We start from the raw sequence: 20,883 nt of genomic DNA on the forward strand, positions 1-20,883 counted from the left end.
TAAAGATACTAAACGGGGACTGCTGGTTGCCATACCACGCTCTCGATTTCTTAAAGGAATATTACTGAATTACAGTGAGGAGGATGTGGAAAAATAGAAGTGGGGGGGTGGAAAGAAGAAAGGTAGCTTCCAGTGAATAGAGCTAACTAATTTAGGACTGTTTTTTTTTCAGGCAGGAACAAAGATGTGGGTTGAAAAGAGAAATCCTGCACAGTAAGGAATAACAAAGGGTGATGGCACTTGCCATTCCCTCTTATAAAAATGACAGTCATTTAACTATTTTAAAATAGACAAGCAAAGCTAACAAGAAGGGTTTATTGCTTTAAAAAATATATTTAAACAGTGGAATTCAGCGACATAAATTTTTAAGGAGGAGAGGAGGTTATATCAAAATTTTACAAAACTCAATGTTTATATTGTTATCAGGTTACCATTGTGGCCTGAATATGAAACCTTATGCTTCAGCTCATTCTTGTCTCCTTTCCAGTGCCAGGATAAAATAATTTACTGATAACAGGCTCCTCACAGTACCCTCTATAACTTCTAATATCAGTCACTGCCATAATCCCATGCTTTATATGGGACCTTGTGAATGAATTCTCTTCCACTGGAGCTTTGTATTTCTCCTACAGTCAACACTTCAACTAAAGCCCAAGTCCAAATGAGCAAAGAGTGCAATACAGCTTCAAAAAGGGATACCTCTGAGGAAAAAAACTGTATCCACACACACGTCCAAATTTTTAATAAACTCCATTTTAAATTTTACTAATATTGCCTCTGTTTTGCAATTTTGGACTGAAAAGAAAACGGAAATCTTGAAGCTGCAAAGATCACTGAGCTGTCTTAAAGAAACCTGTATTTTTACCTGTGCTACTGTCCCTTGAAGAGGAATTCAGACAGTGTGAGCTTGTTTGTTCTACCTTTTTTCAAAAGTACGTGCACTCTTCTGCTCCTGGAATACCCATGAGGTCTGTTGTAGTAGCAATAATTTACTGCTACATCTCAAAACACGGCTTGTAACGTAATTCATGTTCTAATTTACCATGACACTGCCTGTTGTTTGGAAACACTAAAAAGATTATCAACAGTATCAATCTTAAACAAGTCATTTTTTCTCTTTGATGGACTTTTTTTAGTTTGATACATACCAGTATCCACACTGGACTCCAGGGTAAGAATTCGCTGCCGTGTCTCCATGTTAAAAATGCTAGTGTGCCCACTGTTAAATGATGCTACCATGAGGCTTGGGTCACTGCTCACAAGATCTACTGATGAAGGGATTCCCATTTCTAGAAAGCAGTGCAAACAAGACTTAGTTGGTGTGAAGAACACAAAAAAATTAAAACCAAACCAAAAAACTCAACCAGTAAGCACTTTAACATCCAAAGGACCACTATTCTGAAAGGAAATGTTGCATTTTAAAGTATACATTATGCCAGTCTAAATGGATTGCCCTATATGATCACTATTTTAGTCTCATTTTTTTAACATGTATATCAACATTCTTTACTAAGATGTTGTATCTGGAACTCCAGCTGGACAGAAATCTACTTTGAAATTCAGAGCTCCCTGACCATTTTTCCTTCCTTTAAGAGCAAGTCTCGAAAAAAACCCCACTCCATTGCATCAAGTAAAAAGACATGAAACTGAAGCAGTCATTGACATGACAGACAATTAACATTGTTATTATTAACATTATTATTATTAACTTCAGCAAAATCAGAGCTTAAAACAACACCAAAGTTCTCCAGGTGCAAATTTTATATAATGACACTATCATCACAGAAAGTTCTATCAATATATCATAAACTTGTATTTCAAAGCTTTGCCCTTCCTGCCTATTGTGGATATACCTGATCTCTTCACACTGTAGCTATCTGAACACTACAGGGCAGAGGGCCAAATCAGCAAAGCTGAGTTTTTCTCCTCAAATGTCCTGTTCACCACCTGCTATGTAATATTCAGATAATGCAGGAATATCATCACATCTCTAAAGATTCATGGGAGAAACATCTTTCTTGGACACAGGACCACAGAAATAATGGTACTTAGTTACAGGTACTCCAAAACAAGCTAAAAAGGATTGGTGTGAGAAGAAAACACATTGTTTCTGAAGTGATCTTTTCTAATACTGCCATGAATGTTTATCTGCAGCTTCCTGGTAAGTCTACAATGGTTAATCTAAAAGACTTAAACGATGACTGCCAGATAATTTAGAGAGTTTGTCCAAGGTTGTCAATAAGTCATAGAAAAACTGAAGGAGCATCTTTGGATCTCACAACTGGGTTTCATTCCAATTTAGAATATAAAAAGCCCTAGTATTAGCTCTGTGAGGCAAGACTACTCCCTCTTTGCCCTGAATTTAATAATTAAAACCAAAACAATTCATAAAACCCCCACAACTCTACCAGGAAGTTTTCAAGGTAGGCAGATAGGCAAGCTGGCAAGAAGCCAGCTACATATTTCATAGAATCCTCCAAGACCTTTGGAAACATAGTTCTGCAAGAACTAAAGTACATGAAATGCATTTAGCTCAGTCTGTTTTAACTAACAAGCAATGGCATATCTGACCAGCTTTACACCATATTTCAATTTAAGTCTGTTCAGTTACGCCAAAGTTTGCTTTGCCTCAAAGTTCTTCTGAAGAGCCAAGGAACTGTCTCAGTGTGCTGTCTTTAGGACCATCAGATCTAAAGAGAGTTTGGCAATGTCCATTGGCTCATTCTGGAGCACTTACACAGCAACTTCAGGAAATTAGGCTCTAAACAGTGGGATTTTAATTTCAGTAACTAAATACAAAGTAGTTCATTTCTCCAGCTAGCAGTGTTTAGGATCACTAGGTTATTGCTATTTAGTTAATGTGCAAACTCAGAAGTTCAACTGGAATTTCTGTGTTAGAGCAATAAGGAACATAATTTGGAAAGTACAATGACACTAGTCTTAGATGAAGCACTGACTACTCCAAACTTCCGTTGGAGTTTTCTGGACAAAACAAAAGCAAAAACCTAATGGAAACTCGGTGTAATTCTGAATTATGAAGTTGATATGTTATACTCCATGGTGCTACTGACACCAGCAGATCATCTGCAGTAGTTGGCTTTTAGATGTATGTCCCCCTGTATGTAGGTATATACTCAGCTAATGTCAAAGTAAGGTCCCTAAAACATTCATAAAGATACAAAATCCAGGAAAAAAGCAAGAAGGATTTCTATTCAGTAGTCAAAATTATGTCAGTCTGAACTTTAAGTTAGGGCAATGTTCTGTACCTTGATTATCATTAAATATATTGAGAGCTGGAGCAATTTCTGTAGCTTTCCACAAACGTATGGTGCCGTCTGCCGAACAGGACAGCAAACGTTGGTGTGCCCCACTGTAAACCAGACCCCACACTGCATCAGTATGGCCTACAAAAGCACCTCTTAGAACAGAAGGATCTGTGAACAAAACACAACAAATCACATTTCAAAACTAAATCTGAATTAAGTCAACAGCTGTATCTTGGTCTGTGTTCATGCCCCAAACTTAAGAAGCTAATCCATAAAGAAAAGCCAAGATTAATCACATCATATCAATATAAAAGTCTCAAATGATGTAGTATTAAGATGCTTGATTTCATCAGCATACATGACATTAGGTTACCCAGTTTACAGCTAAAGGAACAAAACAGTGTTTCAGCAGAAAGGACATTACAGAAGTCGGCAAAACATTTCAGTGTTAAAATTCATTTTCAAACAGCCACACATCAGCCCCTTTTTTTCCAAAAAGCTTTGTGGCCAGCTGCATCTGAAGCTGCCAGAAGTGGAAAATAAACTTTAAAATCCAGACACAAGGCTGACATCCATTCAGATCTGGTAAATCTTACTCAACTGGGCCTTTTTAGCTGTTTGAAGACAACATTAACAGCTTTGGTCTCAGACTATATAACCTCTTTTTATCTCAACTCAACAGAAATCTGTCAAAGAAAATAACATTTAAATACAATTTGCTGTACTTGCCAAATTATCAGCTTTATCCCTGTACTTTTTAAACCTCGCTGTTTCTCAAAACTGTGATGAGATCAAGGCCTGTTTTAAGAAACTGACATTTTATTTTCCCATCAATCAGCATCAGCATTAACACAAAAATTTAAGCAGCTGAAAGCAAGATTCAATTTTCTCTTTTAAGTTTTCAAAGTATTATCTACAAATTATACTGTTTTAGCGACATAACATTAATGTCACCAAACGTACTACTTCACTGCTGTGTGTGACAACAACGTACCGTAAGAGTCATAGGGGTCGATGTTGGGGTTGGTTGTGCTCCAGCCATGGATGAGGCCATCAGTTCCCCCACTGTAACACTGTTCACCATTGCTGCTCATCACCACACAGAGCACTGGCCCACTGGAGGAACCCCCCCAAAAAAATATTCACTATTAATATTTTCATGATGTGAAATGCAGTGTCAACAGCATTTTCATATTTCCCTGTTAGCTACAACTCCCTTGCTGCATGGATGGCAACAAAAATTCTGCATAGTGAGATCATATGCTACACACCACTTCCCACAAAAAAACCCTCCAGAATATTTGGTAACATAACTACAATCAGGACAATTTAGTCATTATGCACATGCAATGTGAAAAGTGCCACACTTTGAAACTGTAGGGTGTTTTATTTTGCATAAACAGCTGCTTTTCTGTTTTTGAAAGATCTGAGGCTGTTTCATGAAATCTTATCAGTAGATTTAAATTCACTGCATTAATTCTTCCTCAGCTTCATTCTACATATGCACATACCTGACAAAAAGGCAAGAGCTGCAATGATGAACAGAACACCTAATCAAATTTAAACTGTGCAATTTGCAGGTTTTTGTTTTTAGACCTGTGATATACCTTAGCTTCAGACATAAATAATTATGCAGAAGATGAACATATGCAGATATTTTAAATAACATGGGAACTAAAAGTATCACATGAAATCAGTAACTGACAAGGTGGAAATTATTTTTAAAGAAAACTGTTTCAGTTTAAAAACATTATTTTTCTCAAAATATGACCATATTTCTCAAGAAATACTTACTTATGTGCTCTGAAGGTATATATTGGCTCTACATCAAGAGAAGCACTCCTAAATTAAGTACAAAAAAATGTTAATATGATGTATATGATCTTACACAATGCTTTAAAAAAAATGTGCCCGAAATGCTAAATTCTTAAAATCACTGCTACATCTTTTGCAGTGTTTCTCCCACAACTTCCTCTCCCAAAGTGATTTTTCACATGTCTACGAACCATTTGTAGGCTTTCAAAGTATAATAGGACCTTCAAGGTATTTCACAAACTCTCATAGACCAATCAAACCAGTAGCTAAGTACATCAAAGGTGAGGGAAGGAGTGGAGAGACATCAGTATCACGTGGAATATATCATGAAGTGTTTCAAATCACTATCCGAGCAAAGGTGTTTAGGATCCCTTGTTTTTATATCAACAGTTACACAGAATCATATCATAGAATTTTAGGGGTTGGAATGGACCTTACAGATCATCTAGACCCAAGCCCCTGCAATGGGCAGGGACACCTCCTCATGAGATCAGGTTGCTCAAGACTTCATCCAACCTGGCTTTGAACACTGCCAGGGTTGGGGCATCCACTATCTCCCTGGGCAACCTGTGCCAGTGTCTCACTACAAGTGATTTTGAACCACCATTTACAAACCACTTCAAAATTGCTGCTCTGGACTTTATTAATCTGGTACTTGTTACAGATTGAGGAAGATGCTGTTATGCCCAGTCCTCCTCAAAGGTGTGACATACTCCCTTGCTGTATTAGCTCTACTACAAATGTGCCCTCCTTTCTGCAAATCCCCAGCAACATGCAAGAGACAGGGTACAAAGGAACCTGGCAACATCTCCCAGTGTAAAGCCGTACACATGTACATGCATATATGTGTATAGATACATATGTGCATATATATGAATGCATGTTATGCATTTCTATACACATGCAAGCACACCAACAGGCTGCATCCAAATATTTTCACCAGTACATTAATTGGTCATGTTATCTATAAGGAAAATATTAAAAAAAAAGTGAATGGCTTTCCTTTTCACAAACAAAACATTCACAAACACACATGGATTTCTTCTGACAGTCTTTAGAAGTCTCTACCCTTCTCTAAGAGCTTGTTTTCCGACTCTTAAATTCAGGGAACACCTTCCATTAACTCCAAGGGCCATCCAGTGAAGCAGTATCTACAATTATTTTGTTTTTTTCATAAATGAAAATTCTTTTTGAAGCAAAGCAAAAAAAAAAATCTTACTTTTTTGCTGGGGCTGTTTTTTGTAAATTCCACATTTTTAATGTATGGTCCTCTGAAGCTGTTATTAAGACTGGTTCAACCGGATGAAAAGCGAGACCTCTTATTCCATCAAAGTGACTTCTTAATGTGAATTTGGGATTCCAAGTCTTTCTCAATGCATCCTTATTGTTGGCTATCTAATAAAAAAAAATGCCAAACTTGTAATTAATCTGGAAGGCATGAGGAAAGGAAGAAATCAGAAATTTAGTTTGGCATTTCCAGAAGATGTCAAATTACCTCACCCACTTTTTGTAACAACCTGCTCTTCAACAACAGCCCATTTAACATTAACCAGGCAATTCAAAATGAGAACAAATGTAGATGTATTCCATACAACAAGTGATGACACATCCACAATGATACATTCTGTGCAAATCTGAAATACTCCCATGTCTGTAAAATTACACAATTTAAAAGCACTGATACTTCTACGAACTCAGTGAGGTATTTGAAATTTCATCTATACCTACTGGCTCATTCACTTCTAACAGTTAAGCTGCAGTCTTTGAATATAATGATCTAAGAGAAACAGAGAAGTCTCTAGAAGCACAGAATGGAACATAACCTAACATTCATCTAAGGCAACACAAGCTCTGTAATAATGGAAGACAAGTAAACCTTGCCAGAAAAAAAAGGCAAAAAGGACTTGGCTACACACTAAGAATATAACTGTCAAGCAATAAGCTATCATGGACACAGACACAATTACTTGGCAATAAATGCATTTTAGAAGATCCAAAAAGAAAGCTTTTAAAAAAAGTAACAGTAACTTCAGTATTGCTCATCTGAACAAATGTTGACACAAAATGCTGAACAGGCTTTTATCACTCTGCCAGTCAACAATGCCGTAAGTTAAATTTACCTTATCATAACCCCTGCTGATGGTGGTTATGGAAAACCAAGAAAACAAACAATTGTACTGATGGTTTACTATGTTGACAACTACAGATAATCACAAATAATTTGTATCTTTAACTGCAAAGAAGAGACAACTGTTTTGAGCCACTTCAAGAATCTACCTTTTATTCTGGAGAGTGGGGGGAGGAAGAGGAAGTCTAAGAACAAAAGTGCTTTTTCTTAAGTTTTATTACATTTGGATTTAATAATAAAAATATGCATCAATTAAGAGCTTCTATAGGTTTAAAAACAATGAGTAAGGAGTAACAAACAGCAGGTTTCGTCGCATCATATTTCTTAGTAATTATGTACTGCCTTGCTCAGGGAGACAAGTTGGTTTCCTTGCCAGTTTATTGAGCCAAGTTGGCTCACTGAGGGAACAGACAAATGCTCGAGCTGGTGCAAGGATGGGGTAGGACTGCACAGTTAGCAGCTCTGGCAGGTTTCCTGGAGATTGGCCAAGAAAGTCTCAGCAAAAAGGGTACAAGATGTACAGAGTATTCACAGATATCTGGTGAGGAATTTGGTTGCCTTGATCTAATTAGGTGCCTGGCACTTAATCCCAAGTAAGTGATGGAGGGAACCTGCCTGCCCTCCAGCTGCCATACCAGCAGCACAGGTCCTGTGTCATATCTGCAAAAGCCACAAAAACACCTCAGACAGCCTAACAGTGCATTCTGGTTCTGGCAGGGTAATATTCTCCATTTGCTTCTCATTCATTCAAAAGCATTCTTCCAAAGGAGCCCAAGATGATTAGTTTATAAATTGAGAAGTAGATGGAGGGAAGTAGATGAAGGGCAGTCCCAGCCAGTAGACCAGCAACTGAGGTGGAAACAGATCCTACCCCTGATGCGCTACGTGCTTGGCTGCACCACGTCACTCCAGTCTCTCACAAGCTGCAAGAGGCTGAGTTACTAGCACAACAACCAACCTTCTTCTACCTTCCCCCACTAAAATGCAACGGTGAGGTAACCTGAGACTTGAAAAAAAGTGGCAGGAGGAGGATGCTCAGCCCCAAAATTAGCATCTGATCTGAATTTGCCACTAATAACAGTACTTGTGTCTATACAGACAGATTGAAAACGCCTGAAAAAGCAATGAGAAGCAAGCAGGCTTACAGACAGTTCTCTTGTTCAAAGTTGTAGGAAATCAAGCAAGAGCCTCCTGCGACATCCAAAACCGCCAAATCAGTACGTAACATTAACTGTAATGATTTTGTAGTTCAGATACTCTTATGTACAGTACTCAGACTATTATAATTTTATGAAGCTGATTAATCTATCCAGAAGTCCAAGGGAAAACCAGAACCAACCAAAGTGAACATTTGTTAAGACAACAATGTGTAAAGGAAGGAAAAGGAAAAGATAAACTTGAGAGTACTGGCTAGAAGAGTGGAAAATTTCATCTTGTTAGATATTCTAAAAACCTACCCATAAAAGAAATAATTTCTTACTTAAGTAAATAATTAATAATCTCCATTACCAACTGAAAGCCATTTTTTAATGTACAGACAGACAAAGCAATATGTAAAAAACTGTAACAATGAAATAAGGAAGGCTAATGCTGCCATGTTTTAGAAAAAAAGAATCCAGTAAAAATGTCAGTGGGATAAAAGGGACTGAAAATGGGAAAGTGTCTGCAACTCTTCAGAGCGAATTATTTAAATACCAATTCAGATGACCTTTCAACCTAATTCTCCATATGATTCAAAATTGACATAAATAACATACTACATTTTTCACTAATCCTACCTGATTCACATGTGGCAGCCAGAAGAAGTTACTAAATAGTCCAAAATAGAAACATTATATTATTTGTAAGCTAAACTTCCAGTGAAACTTGAAACAGAAAAAACAGCCGTTCATTTTGCTTCAATGAAGTGCACAGTGGCAAGAGTGAGTAGCTTTGTACATGTTTTATTTTGTCAGCACTAGAAAAAGGTAAGAGTCGAGGTAAGCATGACTATGAATTCCTGATCACAGGACTTCATAAAGGCATTTAACAAGTGAACAAACAGAAGCTAGTATTCTCAATCATGCAGGATAGGAAAAGAGTGGATAAAGAAATGCTAGATTCCATAAATGAAAGCTGTTAGTTCAGGATATAGAGACATGAACAAACACAACAGTTTATATGAGCCTTTGAGCAACTAAGTCAAGCAATGAAAACATCAGTATCTCACACAGGTGGTTCAAGTTTGTCATGTCCTCTGAACTTAAAAATTCAGCACCTAAGTTTTAGGTGTACCTGTAAAAGAAATTAATTTGTACACCATCTTACCCCTTTTCTGAAGATGAAGTTAGGGAAAATTAGCAAAAAAATCAAGAAACAAGCCCAAAGTAGGATATAATGCTAAAATACTGAATTTTAGCATAAATGTTCTGTATCATGGCAATCGTGATGATTCACAACATATCACATGCTCAGAAACTTGCTATAGTAGTAGAAGACATCTCTGCAGTGGCACTCTCAAAATGTGTGTAAACTTTTATTAAACTATGCAATTTATTGCTTCACAAGTACATACAAGAGTAGAACTTCAAAGTAAGGACCTGCAGGTTATTTGTGACTTGATTTGTGATAGTAAATCCCAGATGGTGATTACTTAAGAGTCAGATTTACTGCAGAGTAGGATTCTTCCCCAACCCACAATACTAAAAATGATCTCTGAAATACCTCAGCCTTGACAGAGCTGGGCAATGCAACAGCAAGATTAATCTAAAGCTGACTGATCATAAAAGAGCAAATTATGAAAGTAATACATTAAGTATTTTTCCCAAGAAAACAGAAATACAGACAAAAATTTGACATGATTGAAAAGAAGCAAGATTTAAGAAATGTTTGACAAACTGACAGAAAAATAAGCCATTGGCTACACACATAGCTACAGAAGTGCTGGCCACAAAAACCTCCTCAAAGTCTCTGGTCCAGCTTCCCATTTGAAATGAGACTATTGCCCACACCAGGTAACCTAAACCCCCAGGCAAGTCTTGAACATCTCCCATGAGAGGGATTCTACCATTTCTCTGGGCAAGTTGTTTCAGTACCACCCCCTACATAACACTTTCTCCCCCAGTGTCTTACCTGAATCTCCCAAGTCATAATTTGCTATTGTTTCCTCTTGTTTTAGTGCCTGGAACTATGGAGAAGTTTGGCTCTATCATCCTCATAAGCACCATTCTAATACCTGCAGGCTGCTATTCAAACACCCCTCGGCCTCCTAACAGCTGAACAAGACTAGCTCCCTTAACATCTGCTCACCCATCACATGATACTGGACTCTCTTCAACTTCTCTACACCCTCTTGAAGTGGAGGGGCCCAAAACTGCATACAGCCCATGTGGAAGGGACATAAACTTCCCTCAATCTGCTGTCTGTGCTACTTCCAATTTTGCTCAGAGTCGCTGGAGTTACACACATCCAGCTGTATCACTATCACCAATTACATTTACTTACAACTACTTGCATGACATGGCAGGCAAATGAGAGAAGGAAAGGGGCTTGAAGGCTGCTGTGCATGGGAAGAACAGATTTGTCACATAAAAATTTGTGACATCTCTGGCAGCATAATCTTAACTGGAGAATGTTTTCTGCTGAGTCTTCATGCATATAACTTGCATATGCCTTCAACAAGAAGACAGTAGGACCTTGAGTTACCATTAATAACCACTTACATCGTAAGTCAGCGAATCTGCCTCATTTGCTACAGTAAGGCCTGCCAGTTCTCCAAGACCCAGCTCATTTTCAAGGGCTTCATCTGTTCCCATAATGAAAGACTTCCCTGAAGAAGGAGGAAACGTTAAAGCTTCCACTGCAAGAAAACAAAACAAAGGACAAAAAAATCCTGAAACATGGCTTGATACAACATCGAATGGTAAAAGCACATTTTCTACTTTCAGAGTGCTAACCACCTCTCAAGTAGCCAAGGGCAAAAAGATATACAGAGATGCACAAAAGAAATAACTGTTCTAGAGATAATCACTGTACTCACCAATAAGCAGCATCTTCCAAACATACTTATACTTGAGATGTGCATGACCCAAGACAGTCAAGTGCAATTAGCTGCAGATGGGAAGAGTACACTACCATTCACTCATATATAATGCAGAAGTAACACAGAAAAGCTCAGGCCCTTCCTCAACTCTGCTACAAAATATGTAAATAGGTGCTGAAGAAACAACAAAAATGTAGATAAGAATAGCTGGTGGGAGCAGTTGGACTCTTTCTTCCTAGCACCATATACACACAGATACCCACACTCAAAAGCATGTCAGCAGTGAAGCTGTTTACATGCTCTCCAGTACCCAAATGCACTGTTTCACACATGTTATAGCATGCCTATAGGAGCTCCCATCATTGTAACTTGAATGCATCTATAGGCTGATTCACTAGAAATGAAAGGATCAAAGGCTAAGAAGTACAGCACACACACACCACATAAGGCTCTGCATCAAGTGGTACAACTCAAAAGCTGTGCCTTTACCAACTTTACATTAGCTGTCCCAGTCTGCACAGCACTAAAGGGGGGTTGAACAGATGAAAACACACTATCTTCTGAACACAAGAAGCTTCACTCATTTTTATATACCTTCTGTCTCAAATTACAAGAGTTTCACAGTAAATTACAATTTTTCCCCTTTTAGCTCCATTGTAAGGACAAGCCTTGGCAAATCCTGGTGCAATCAGGGAGTGAGAAAAGGAAATGCCATCTCATTCTCAGCATCTGATTAAGTCTAACAGCACCAATACTAAGTTAAATGCAAGCAAACTACGGTTCACAACGAAAAACTTGATCTGTTCAGTCTGCTTCCCTCTTGTCCCAAAGGCATCAGTTTCAGATGCTGCCCAATTCCCCTCCAGTTCACCCAGCATAAAGAAAGCTAATCTTTCCATTCCACACAAACATTTCTACTGAGTGTTCTGTTTGCTTTCCATAACATTTTAAAACCAAATAAAGCCCTTTATGATCTGCCATTTGATTAGGTCTCTTAGTTATTACCTTTTAATCACAAACATCTCTTACCTTCTTCACTCTGAAGTCTACACTACCAATCTTTTTTTCTCACTTTTGAACATACAATGAACATACAATGTAATACTCAACACACAATACATACAGGATACCAAATTTGAAAAGTTACTAGAATAAAAAAAAATTGTCTGCCCAAAATACCATGGTGTCTCAGCTTTATAAAGGAACACACAGCTAATAGTTTGTAATATTGAACTCAGACTGGCAACAAACACCTGTCCTCTTCCTTGTTTGTCCATCTGAGTCTCTGAATTAAAAAACATTATTGAAAGGACATGAAAATAGAGCGCTACTAATATGTCTCTCAGTACATGTGAGAAAAGTTGGAAACATTCAACAAAAAATTCCTCCGCTTCTCAAAGCGTTGCTAAGTTACCCTCTTCTTTCATAAAGAAAATCACTGAGCATGAAGGAAACAGAACTACTGAGATCTTTGGTAACTATGTCACACGCTGGGGCTTTTTATGCATCTTAATTATAACTTGGCCGACCTACTTTTTCACCCTCACTGAAAGACTGCTAAGTGGAACTTGTGTTTTGCTCATTTTTCAAAACATATATTTACCACTTAAATAGAGCACATGATATTACAGAATCATAGAATGGCTTGGGCTGGAAGGGACCTGGCATGAGCAGGGACACCTTCCACTAGATCATGTTCTCAAAGCCTCATCCAGCCTGGCAGTGAAAGCATCCACAGCTTCTCTGGGCAACCTGTTCCAGAGCGTCACCACCCTCACTGTAAAGAATCTCTTCCTAATATCTAATCTAAACCTGTCCTCTTTCAGTTTAAAGCCATTCCCCTTGTCCTAGCAGTACATGCTCATGTAAAAAGTCTCTTGTAGGTACTGGAAGGCTGCTACATGATCAAACTTATATAGCCTCTTATGCTATATGTTACTATGCTGCATATTATAGCAATTCAAATATTGAATCAAATAGATGATTTAGCATTTTTCAGACATAACACTAGTGAAGGAAAGCACATGCTCCATTGCAAAGATGTGTGCCCTTCCATATTTGGACTAGCCACTATGAGAATTTTTTAAATGTTTGGAGCATAGTATGGAAATTAATATACTGGCAAGCTGTAAGTTGTTCTGAATGACTCACTACACGATCACCACAGGCATTTAAAAGCTATAACTAGCCACTTGTGTTTACCTGTAGAGCCTTTTCCTTTGCGCTTAAAAATAGGGAGACATTGAGGGGGTGTATATGTATATATATACATATACATAAAATAATGTTAATTGGGAGAAACAAATATGCTCTTATGTCCTCGGAATTTATGTTCCACACTTGGCTGCCAGGCCTGAGCACAAACAAAAGCAAGTGACTTAAGATCACCATATTACTAAGTCACCAAGTGCCAAATTTTTTTCCCCATCATGCTCAAAGGTATTCAGCCAAGACTTTACCTTAGGTAGGTATCTCGACCTTACTAATAGTGACCAGAGTGGAGGAACAGGAATACCATTTATTGCACTTAGACAGAACTTGCAATGCTGAATCAGGATTTGTAAAGTGCTTGGAAAGTCTTAGAGGATAATCTTTAAGAGGTAACTATAAACATCGACCCTTTGCGAAGGCGTATGCATACTTTTAATATTTACCTTCATCCGTCCTGTTTATCTCATGTTCAATGAGCCTTGAGCTACTGGGCCTAGAAGAAGGTGCAACAGATGGCTGCAATGAAGGGAGATCATCAACGTCTCTCAAGTTTGCAAGCATATCTTGCAGCTTTGACCTGTTGGGCCCTAACCAGAGAAAAAAGAAAAAATTAAATAGTTTATGGATAGTTTACGATGACACTACTTATATCCGATATGCTACAGCAGCACATGCAACAATGGATCCTACCTTGCATTATGACATTACCACAGAAAAACTAATGAGCACCTATTTTCAGCAGTAACTAATCATCCAGCATGAAATGAATTTCTTGAAAAGAAAGTGATAGAAGCAACTGAGAATTGTGAACGTAGAATTTTCCCCATATGTATAAACTCATACTGCTACTTGTATGGGATGCTGAGGAATGCCTCCAACTGAGTCATACTGATTATTAGAATATTTACTTTTCCAAAACAACAGCTGACATCTGTGTCTATTTTAGAATTTGTGCATCAGGTACTTTGTGCAGCATATTCTTATGCCAACATTATTATTATGAATTTATTTGTGCAGCAGTGTAGTATCATGAACTATATCATCCAAAAAGTTACATTAAGATATAAATGCAACTGGATTCACTGCCCTACTTCCTGAAGCTACATATGGTGAAGACCCATGCCCTTCTTGACACTTACCTGTGCTTTGCTCCATCATTTTCCCACATCCCTGTTTTGACTGTTTTATATAGGATTGAGGCTGAAACATATCTTCGGTAGTTTTTCCTGTTGTAAGTTTAATTAAGAATGGGAAAATGTCTTACCCATAGTCCATTATGTCTTTTCCTAGACCAGTACATAATACAGCTATTTTCAAGCAGCTTTAACACAGCAGTGTACTCTAATATATGTATTCTCTCATAAAACCATTCTATGATTCTATTCTCTTATTACTTCACAGGAATGTTTACTACAGCCTTGCAAAATCGTAAGTTTACTAATGCAGTTGCAAACTCTACTTTGTCCACCCTAGTCATAATGACTGATAATAAACTAAATTGTATTTAACTTGTCTGTCACCAAAATATTACTCAATGCAGGAAAATACTAAGAAGGATTTTGCAAGATTGTTTTACTGTAATATCTGCTTCATAAAAACAATATTTTATTTAGCAGCAGTTCAGCATCTAAGCACCATGTATGATGAGATTAAAGTCATAGAAACAAACTTTGCAAAATGTAATGCCAAAATACTTAGTCCCTTCTTTTCCTCCAGACTGCCTTCCTCCCATTCTTCTTCACTACGTGCAACATCACAAATAGCTGAAAACAGCCTGTGATTCCTCCTGATTTTTCTGCATTCATGCCCTTCCAATGATGGTTTGACCATGGAAAGATGCTTAATTTCACTACTGAGGTAAACCATTTCATCTCCAAGGATCAAAACAATCAAATCAATCCAAAAGGTACTCTAAAGGTACTGAGCAGTAGTTATCTTCATGAAGGAGCACTGGATGTCCACGTGCTGCCTTTACATCATGAGTTTTTTTCTTATAAAGATATAAAACATGTTCCAATAACATCCATGTTTATATTAATAATTATTAACTTTGATTATAAAAACTAAAAAGGCTCAACAGCTGTTCACGAATAGAATTTCAACAGTTTGATCAAACAATTTCTGCTAAAATAACACTAGAGCTATTTCCCCTGAACTACATAGCATGTCTGTATATTTTTTAAAGTAACAGACAAGTTACAAAAACCAATTTCACTTAAGTCATATATTGGCATGCCCTCTCTGTCTTAACTGCAACAAAATTCAGAACCAATTTTGAGAAACTTGGACACTTTAGCTGGCCAGCTCAGCTTGTTATTAGACTTGCAATTAATTTCTAGTAAATTAAATGATTCCAAAGATGACAAAAACATCACTTGAGAAATTTAAAGCATAGTTTGTTTGGTTTTTTATATTTTTAAAAAAAGGTTTAGTTTGTGTATTTCATAACATAATTTCAGCAACATAACCAACTGCTGAGCAGCAGCTTATCAGAGTATCAATACAAAAAGTAACAACCAAGTCAGCCTCAGTGACGTGAGGATCTGACGCTTTGGCATCATTACACATCTCTTTGGAAGTGAGAATTTCTTTGGTATTCATAAGCATCTTCCCACCAAGGGAGAAACATCCCTCAAATTTCTTACTGGGCTACATGCAATATTATTAATATACATCTTTCACACATGAATTCTCAATATGGCTAGATGTTTGAAACACAGCTGTGAATACAGTGTTCCATTTCAAACACTCCATCTGAGGTCAGAAAGTTTTAAGGCTTACTTATCAAAAACCATCGATTTTACAAAACAGATCTGTATTTAAAGAAATGTAACAAAAAGTAATACAGGGCTAGAAACTGTATTTCAGGTACTGTTCATGGTTTTTTGTTTGGGTAACAGTAACCAACTGTTTTTAAAGGCTAGTCCCAGAGGTATGAAAGTCAACAAATAGATCCTGTGATTTACAAATAAACTGATGGTCATAGTTGCTTCCTATTTCGAGCCCTGCATAACAAATTATGATGACAGCATGACTTTCATGTTGTGAATGTTAAATATAAACAGGGGTAGAAATTAACCTGTTTTCTCCCACTGTCATCTAACAGGATACTCAAGACAGTTTATAGTTTGGCTGGTTGATTTATTTATATACCAGACTTTAACTCTTCCTGTGAAACTGGCATGTTTCCAGCTAAGAAAGGGTTCTGAATTCTTCTATATTAAAGTGTGAACTATTACAGCAATGCCTTTTAGAATTTAAGTAGCTGAATAACAAAAGTATAACCATGCTCAAAGCAAATATTTTTAATTAATCCAACACTTGATTGGAAGAAGTTATAACTAATCCAGCTATTTAAAGGGTAACTTGATTGTCATTAATTTCAACCCCTGAGAACTGGTGAACAGGAAAGCAGTCAGGAGCAGCAAAGTAAAAGAGTAAGTAATTTTAGGAAAACATTGAAAGAGAGATAGAATTAAGGGTGTGAAAGATGTGAGATTTATGATTTTAAGGTGCAATGTTTTCCACTTACTCTTCACCCCCTTTTTCCCCTTGCGCTCCTTTTTGTATTGTTCCTTGAGTTTGGTTATAACTCCCTGGTCGACATTCCAGGCTTCAGGCATGAGACACTGGTCTTCCTTTTCTAAACAAAGTGAAACAAATGAAACATCCTTTTTCAATAATGTCACCAAGTGATCTCCACTGAAGGAGGCAACAGCTGCTGTCAATGGCATTTGTCTTTTATTTTAAACAGACAGAAATAGCACCAAGCTTGTGAAAGCTGTAAAACTGCTACTCACATTCCACTTCTGTTTGCTCAGAATTTTCTTAATAAAAAATTGAGACCAAATTTCACATGTCTAATTCCTATAACCAAGCACTTAGCCGTTCATAAATGTAAGCGACATTTACTTTATAATAAATCAGGACATATTTTTCAGTTCTTTCTTTCCTCCAGGGAAAGAATTATTATACCTAGAAGAAGCAGCTATGTTACTATTCAACATCACTTTACAACTCAGATGTTGCCTTATTGCATTTCAAACTCTCATTTCATTGTTTTTGTGCTATGCTGTCATCTACACAAAGGAGTAGCGCATTTAAATCGTTTTGGAACATAATATACATATCATCATGGTTTAAATAAAATCCTAAAGCACTAAAGCCATGAAATTTCACAAATATGTGAAGGCCTGAGTTATTAATCTTTGAAAAAATACACAAAATATTTCAACATGCCTAATGTAAAAAACCCTCCACTTTTTTGTTTGCTGTGGTTTGGGTTTTTTCTAAACATCTCTCTTAAGCTGCTTCCCCTGTGACATGATACAGAGAAAAAGTATCCTTCCAATAGTATGGTATTTGGAGATTTTGAACAAAATATGTTATGCGAGTTCAAATCTCCAAGTCATTTTTTCCATATATGGAGAGACTGTACTGAGGCAGCTTAGAAAAATAATTTGCGAGAGGAGGGGAGGTAATACAGCTTTTCCTCAGATATTTATTTTCATTGTCACTGCCACTGCAAAATTTTTTGCATTAGCTTTTTGCTTTTTCTCATTAAAATCTCAACCTTATTATTTAAAAATTCATTCCTTTCAGACCAAGTCCGCTTTGTACGTCAATAAGCTATTCTAGACCTTTTAAAATTTGAACAATAATAAACTTATCCTCAGACTAAGCTGCAGAAATTAAACGTCTGTAAAGGAAGCACACTACTATCAATCACAATCTGAAGGAGTCACTATGATTGGAGAGAAGATAAAAACCAGACATGAGATTTTATGGGGACTGATTTGCTAGAAATGAATTATGCTGAAAAAGACCTAAGGATCCTCCATCAACATCCAGTTCAACAAGAGTCAGCAGACACTCTTGCAGGAAAAGCAATCAACCATATGCTGGGCTATATTAACAAGAATGTAACCAGTAGGGTGAAGGAAGTGGTTGTTCCTCTGTTTGGCACTTTGAGACCACACTGGGTACTGACTGCATACAGTGTAATAATTCTTATACTGAGAAACCTTTTAGGTATAACGTTAAGTACTCAGTAACAGTGTACTGTATCAGTCTGAGGGAGCCACCAAGATGGTTAAGGCAGCTGGAGCAGATGAGCTACAAGGGATGAGACTACTGTGAGTGTCCAGTGATGGTAAAAAAGGCATCTTAGTGAGGCCTGTAACTACCTAATGTACAGGCATTGAGAAGACAGACAGACTCTGCTCAGACTCTCATTGCCAAAGGACAAGATACTTTTTGAGACACTCCTTTGAACCCTCCAGTCATGATCCTATACTCATGAGTGACAGATTAATTGAAGACACAAAGTTTAGTGGCATAAGTCTTTTTGCAGAAGCTGTGAAATAGGTATTAGTAAGTTGAAGAGAGACTAAAATAGTTTGTCTGTGGGCTAAGTCATATCCTCTTAATACATATGCCCCAATTACCACTAATGATCAAAAACTGTACAAAGAATCAAAAAGGTATGAGAAAATCATACTTCAGAGAAAGAAGTATGGATTCTTTCTGGGACTAGGTTAAAAGTTTTAATTATGCTTTTCCTCCCTGGTTAGACAAGATTTTTTTCTCTCCTGCAGAAAGTTTAAGTAGACTTTTGTTAGATTGTGGTATTGTCAGTAAAATACCTAATATATTAATCTTCCACAGACTGTCCCAGGATGCTTCCTGCATGTCCCACAGATTCTGTCCAGAAGTGGAACCTGAACTACTCCTGTTCAAATGCTTTATAGTTTAAAAATTACCCAAACACATCTGAGGACCTTTCAAGCCAAATGGGTTCAACAGATTACTGTAACTGATCAGTAATACTTGGGATCCAAAATGAATCAATAATTTCCTGTTTGCTTCTGTCCTTACTACACTACATCACTATACTATGCTACTCTTAACAGCTTCACTTAAATTAACCTAAGTGATTCACAATGGCAGTTCCTTGAATGAGCTTAGTCTTATATACAGTTACCATAAAAGACACAGGTTGTGAAACTAGTAATTGAAAAACATTATCACCTCTAACTCAAAAAAAACAGTCTTATGTCTAGAAATGAAACTACTACTTTTCATGACAATTTATTTTTTATGTTAGACATCTGCTCATTTGTACTTATCTGCCATCAATGAAAGTAAAAATAAACCAGAAGTGTGAATTTGGGAACAAAAAGCTCTTGTTGGCATACTGACTTTTTCTTGACACAAGCAAGACACTTACCAAGCACAAATTTTAATATTAAGAGATGTATCACAAAAGCCTAATAAAAATATCTTTCACAAAAAGGAGCAACATTCCTAAATTTGTTTGGTGAATAGAATATTGACTGCTGTATCTAACAGTATTGAGACACATCCTCTTAAGGAGAGAGACTATGTCACACTGATCAATAATTTGGAGTCCAACCAGGAGCTGGACATGGCATCAGTGAAACGCACCATCTCAGAGCTCCTAGGTCACATGAGAGCCACAGCTACCATTGCTAATTGGTCTGTCACAGTTGCAGTTCCATTATAAAGCTCAATTATTTCCCATTCATCTTCAGTAGCTCTCTCTGTGTCCTCTTATCCTTTAGACATTCCAGAGCAGCTGAAGTAGGAAACAACTCCCCATCAAGATATTTAATCAGTTCTTTCTTCCCTACAAAGTTTTAGGCAATTGTGTCAAGGTATAGTGAGTGCTGACATTCTGGGTTGCAGGATATGAACCTCAAAGGACAGAGAACAGTTTGTGAAATGTCTCCCTATGACTAGTGGGCTTAAAGATATATTATTCTGATAAATTATAAGCGAAAGTCTGAGCAACTGAAGAGTTCATATTGCCCAAATTGCTAACCCACAAGAGCACAACTAATTTGGTTGTGTCAAGGTATAGTGAGTGCTGACATTCTGGGTTGCAGGATATGAACCTCAAAGGACAGAGAACAGTTTGTGAAATGTCTCCCTATGACTAGTGGGCTTAAAGATATATTATTCTGATAAATTATAAGCGAAAGTCTGAGCAACTGAAGAGTTCATATTGCCCAAATTGCTAACCCACAAGAGCACAACTAATTTGGTCTTTATGACTCACATTACTCTCTGCATTAAAGTGGGAGAAAGCAGAGAAGACTAAATCACCATCACAACCTAACTGTAAAATACAGCTTTACCATAGCCCTTCATTAGCATGGGTCACTGGAAAAATACATTGAAATTCCACTCTGCCTTAATGCCACTATCTGCCTTATTATTACAGAAAAGGAAAAATGACCAGAAGCATAAACCTCAAAGAATCCTTACATTAAATCAATGTACAGAAAAATGAAAATACTATGCCAAGAGGACTTCAGTCGGCCAATTATTTACTGTAGGAATACTCAAAAGGTGCTGTGATCCTGACAGATATGCCAAGCAATCAATCAAACGATCAATCAGAATATATTCTTAGCACA

At 37.2% G+C, this 20,883-nt stretch overlaps 1 protein-coding gene across 1 annotated transcript in view; it reads right to left on the minus strand.

Moving 5' to 3' along the window:
- Nucleotides 1-20,883, minus strand: part of STRN (striatin, calmodulin binding protein) — a 50,239-nt gene that overhangs the window by 2,657 nt on the left and 26,699 nt on the right. Inside the window, exons 7-14 of the mRNA XM_009083375.1 lie at nucleotides 16,974-17,084; nucleotides 13,885-14,028; nucleotides 10,911-11,047; nucleotides 6,301-6,476; nucleotides 5,061-5,108; nucleotides 4,261-4,382; nucleotides 3,267-3,434; nucleotides 1,149-1,289 (exon numbers count right to left, since the gene is read on the minus strand). Of these exons, the coding sequence (XP_009081623.1) occupies nucleotides 1,149-1,289; nucleotides 3,267-3,434; nucleotides 4,261-4,382; nucleotides 5,061-5,108; nucleotides 6,301-6,476; nucleotides 10,911-11,047; nucleotides 13,885-14,028; nucleotides 16,974-17,084 (1,047 nt within the window). The remainder of the gene's footprint in view (nucleotides 1-1,148; nucleotides 1,290-3,266; nucleotides 3,435-4,260; nucleotides 4,383-5,060; nucleotides 5,109-6,300; nucleotides 6,477-10,910; nucleotides 11,048-13,884; nucleotides 14,029-16,973; nucleotides 17,085-20,883) is intronic.

Source organism: Acanthisitta chloris, unplaced genomic scaffold, assembly GCF_000695815.1.
Source record: "Acanthisitta chloris isolate BGI_N310 unplaced genomic scaffold, ASM69581v1 scaffold3431, whole genome shotgun sequence".
Taxonomy (NCBI): Eukaryota; Metazoa; Chordata; class Aves; order Passeriformes; family Acanthisittidae; genus Acanthisitta; species Acanthisitta chloris.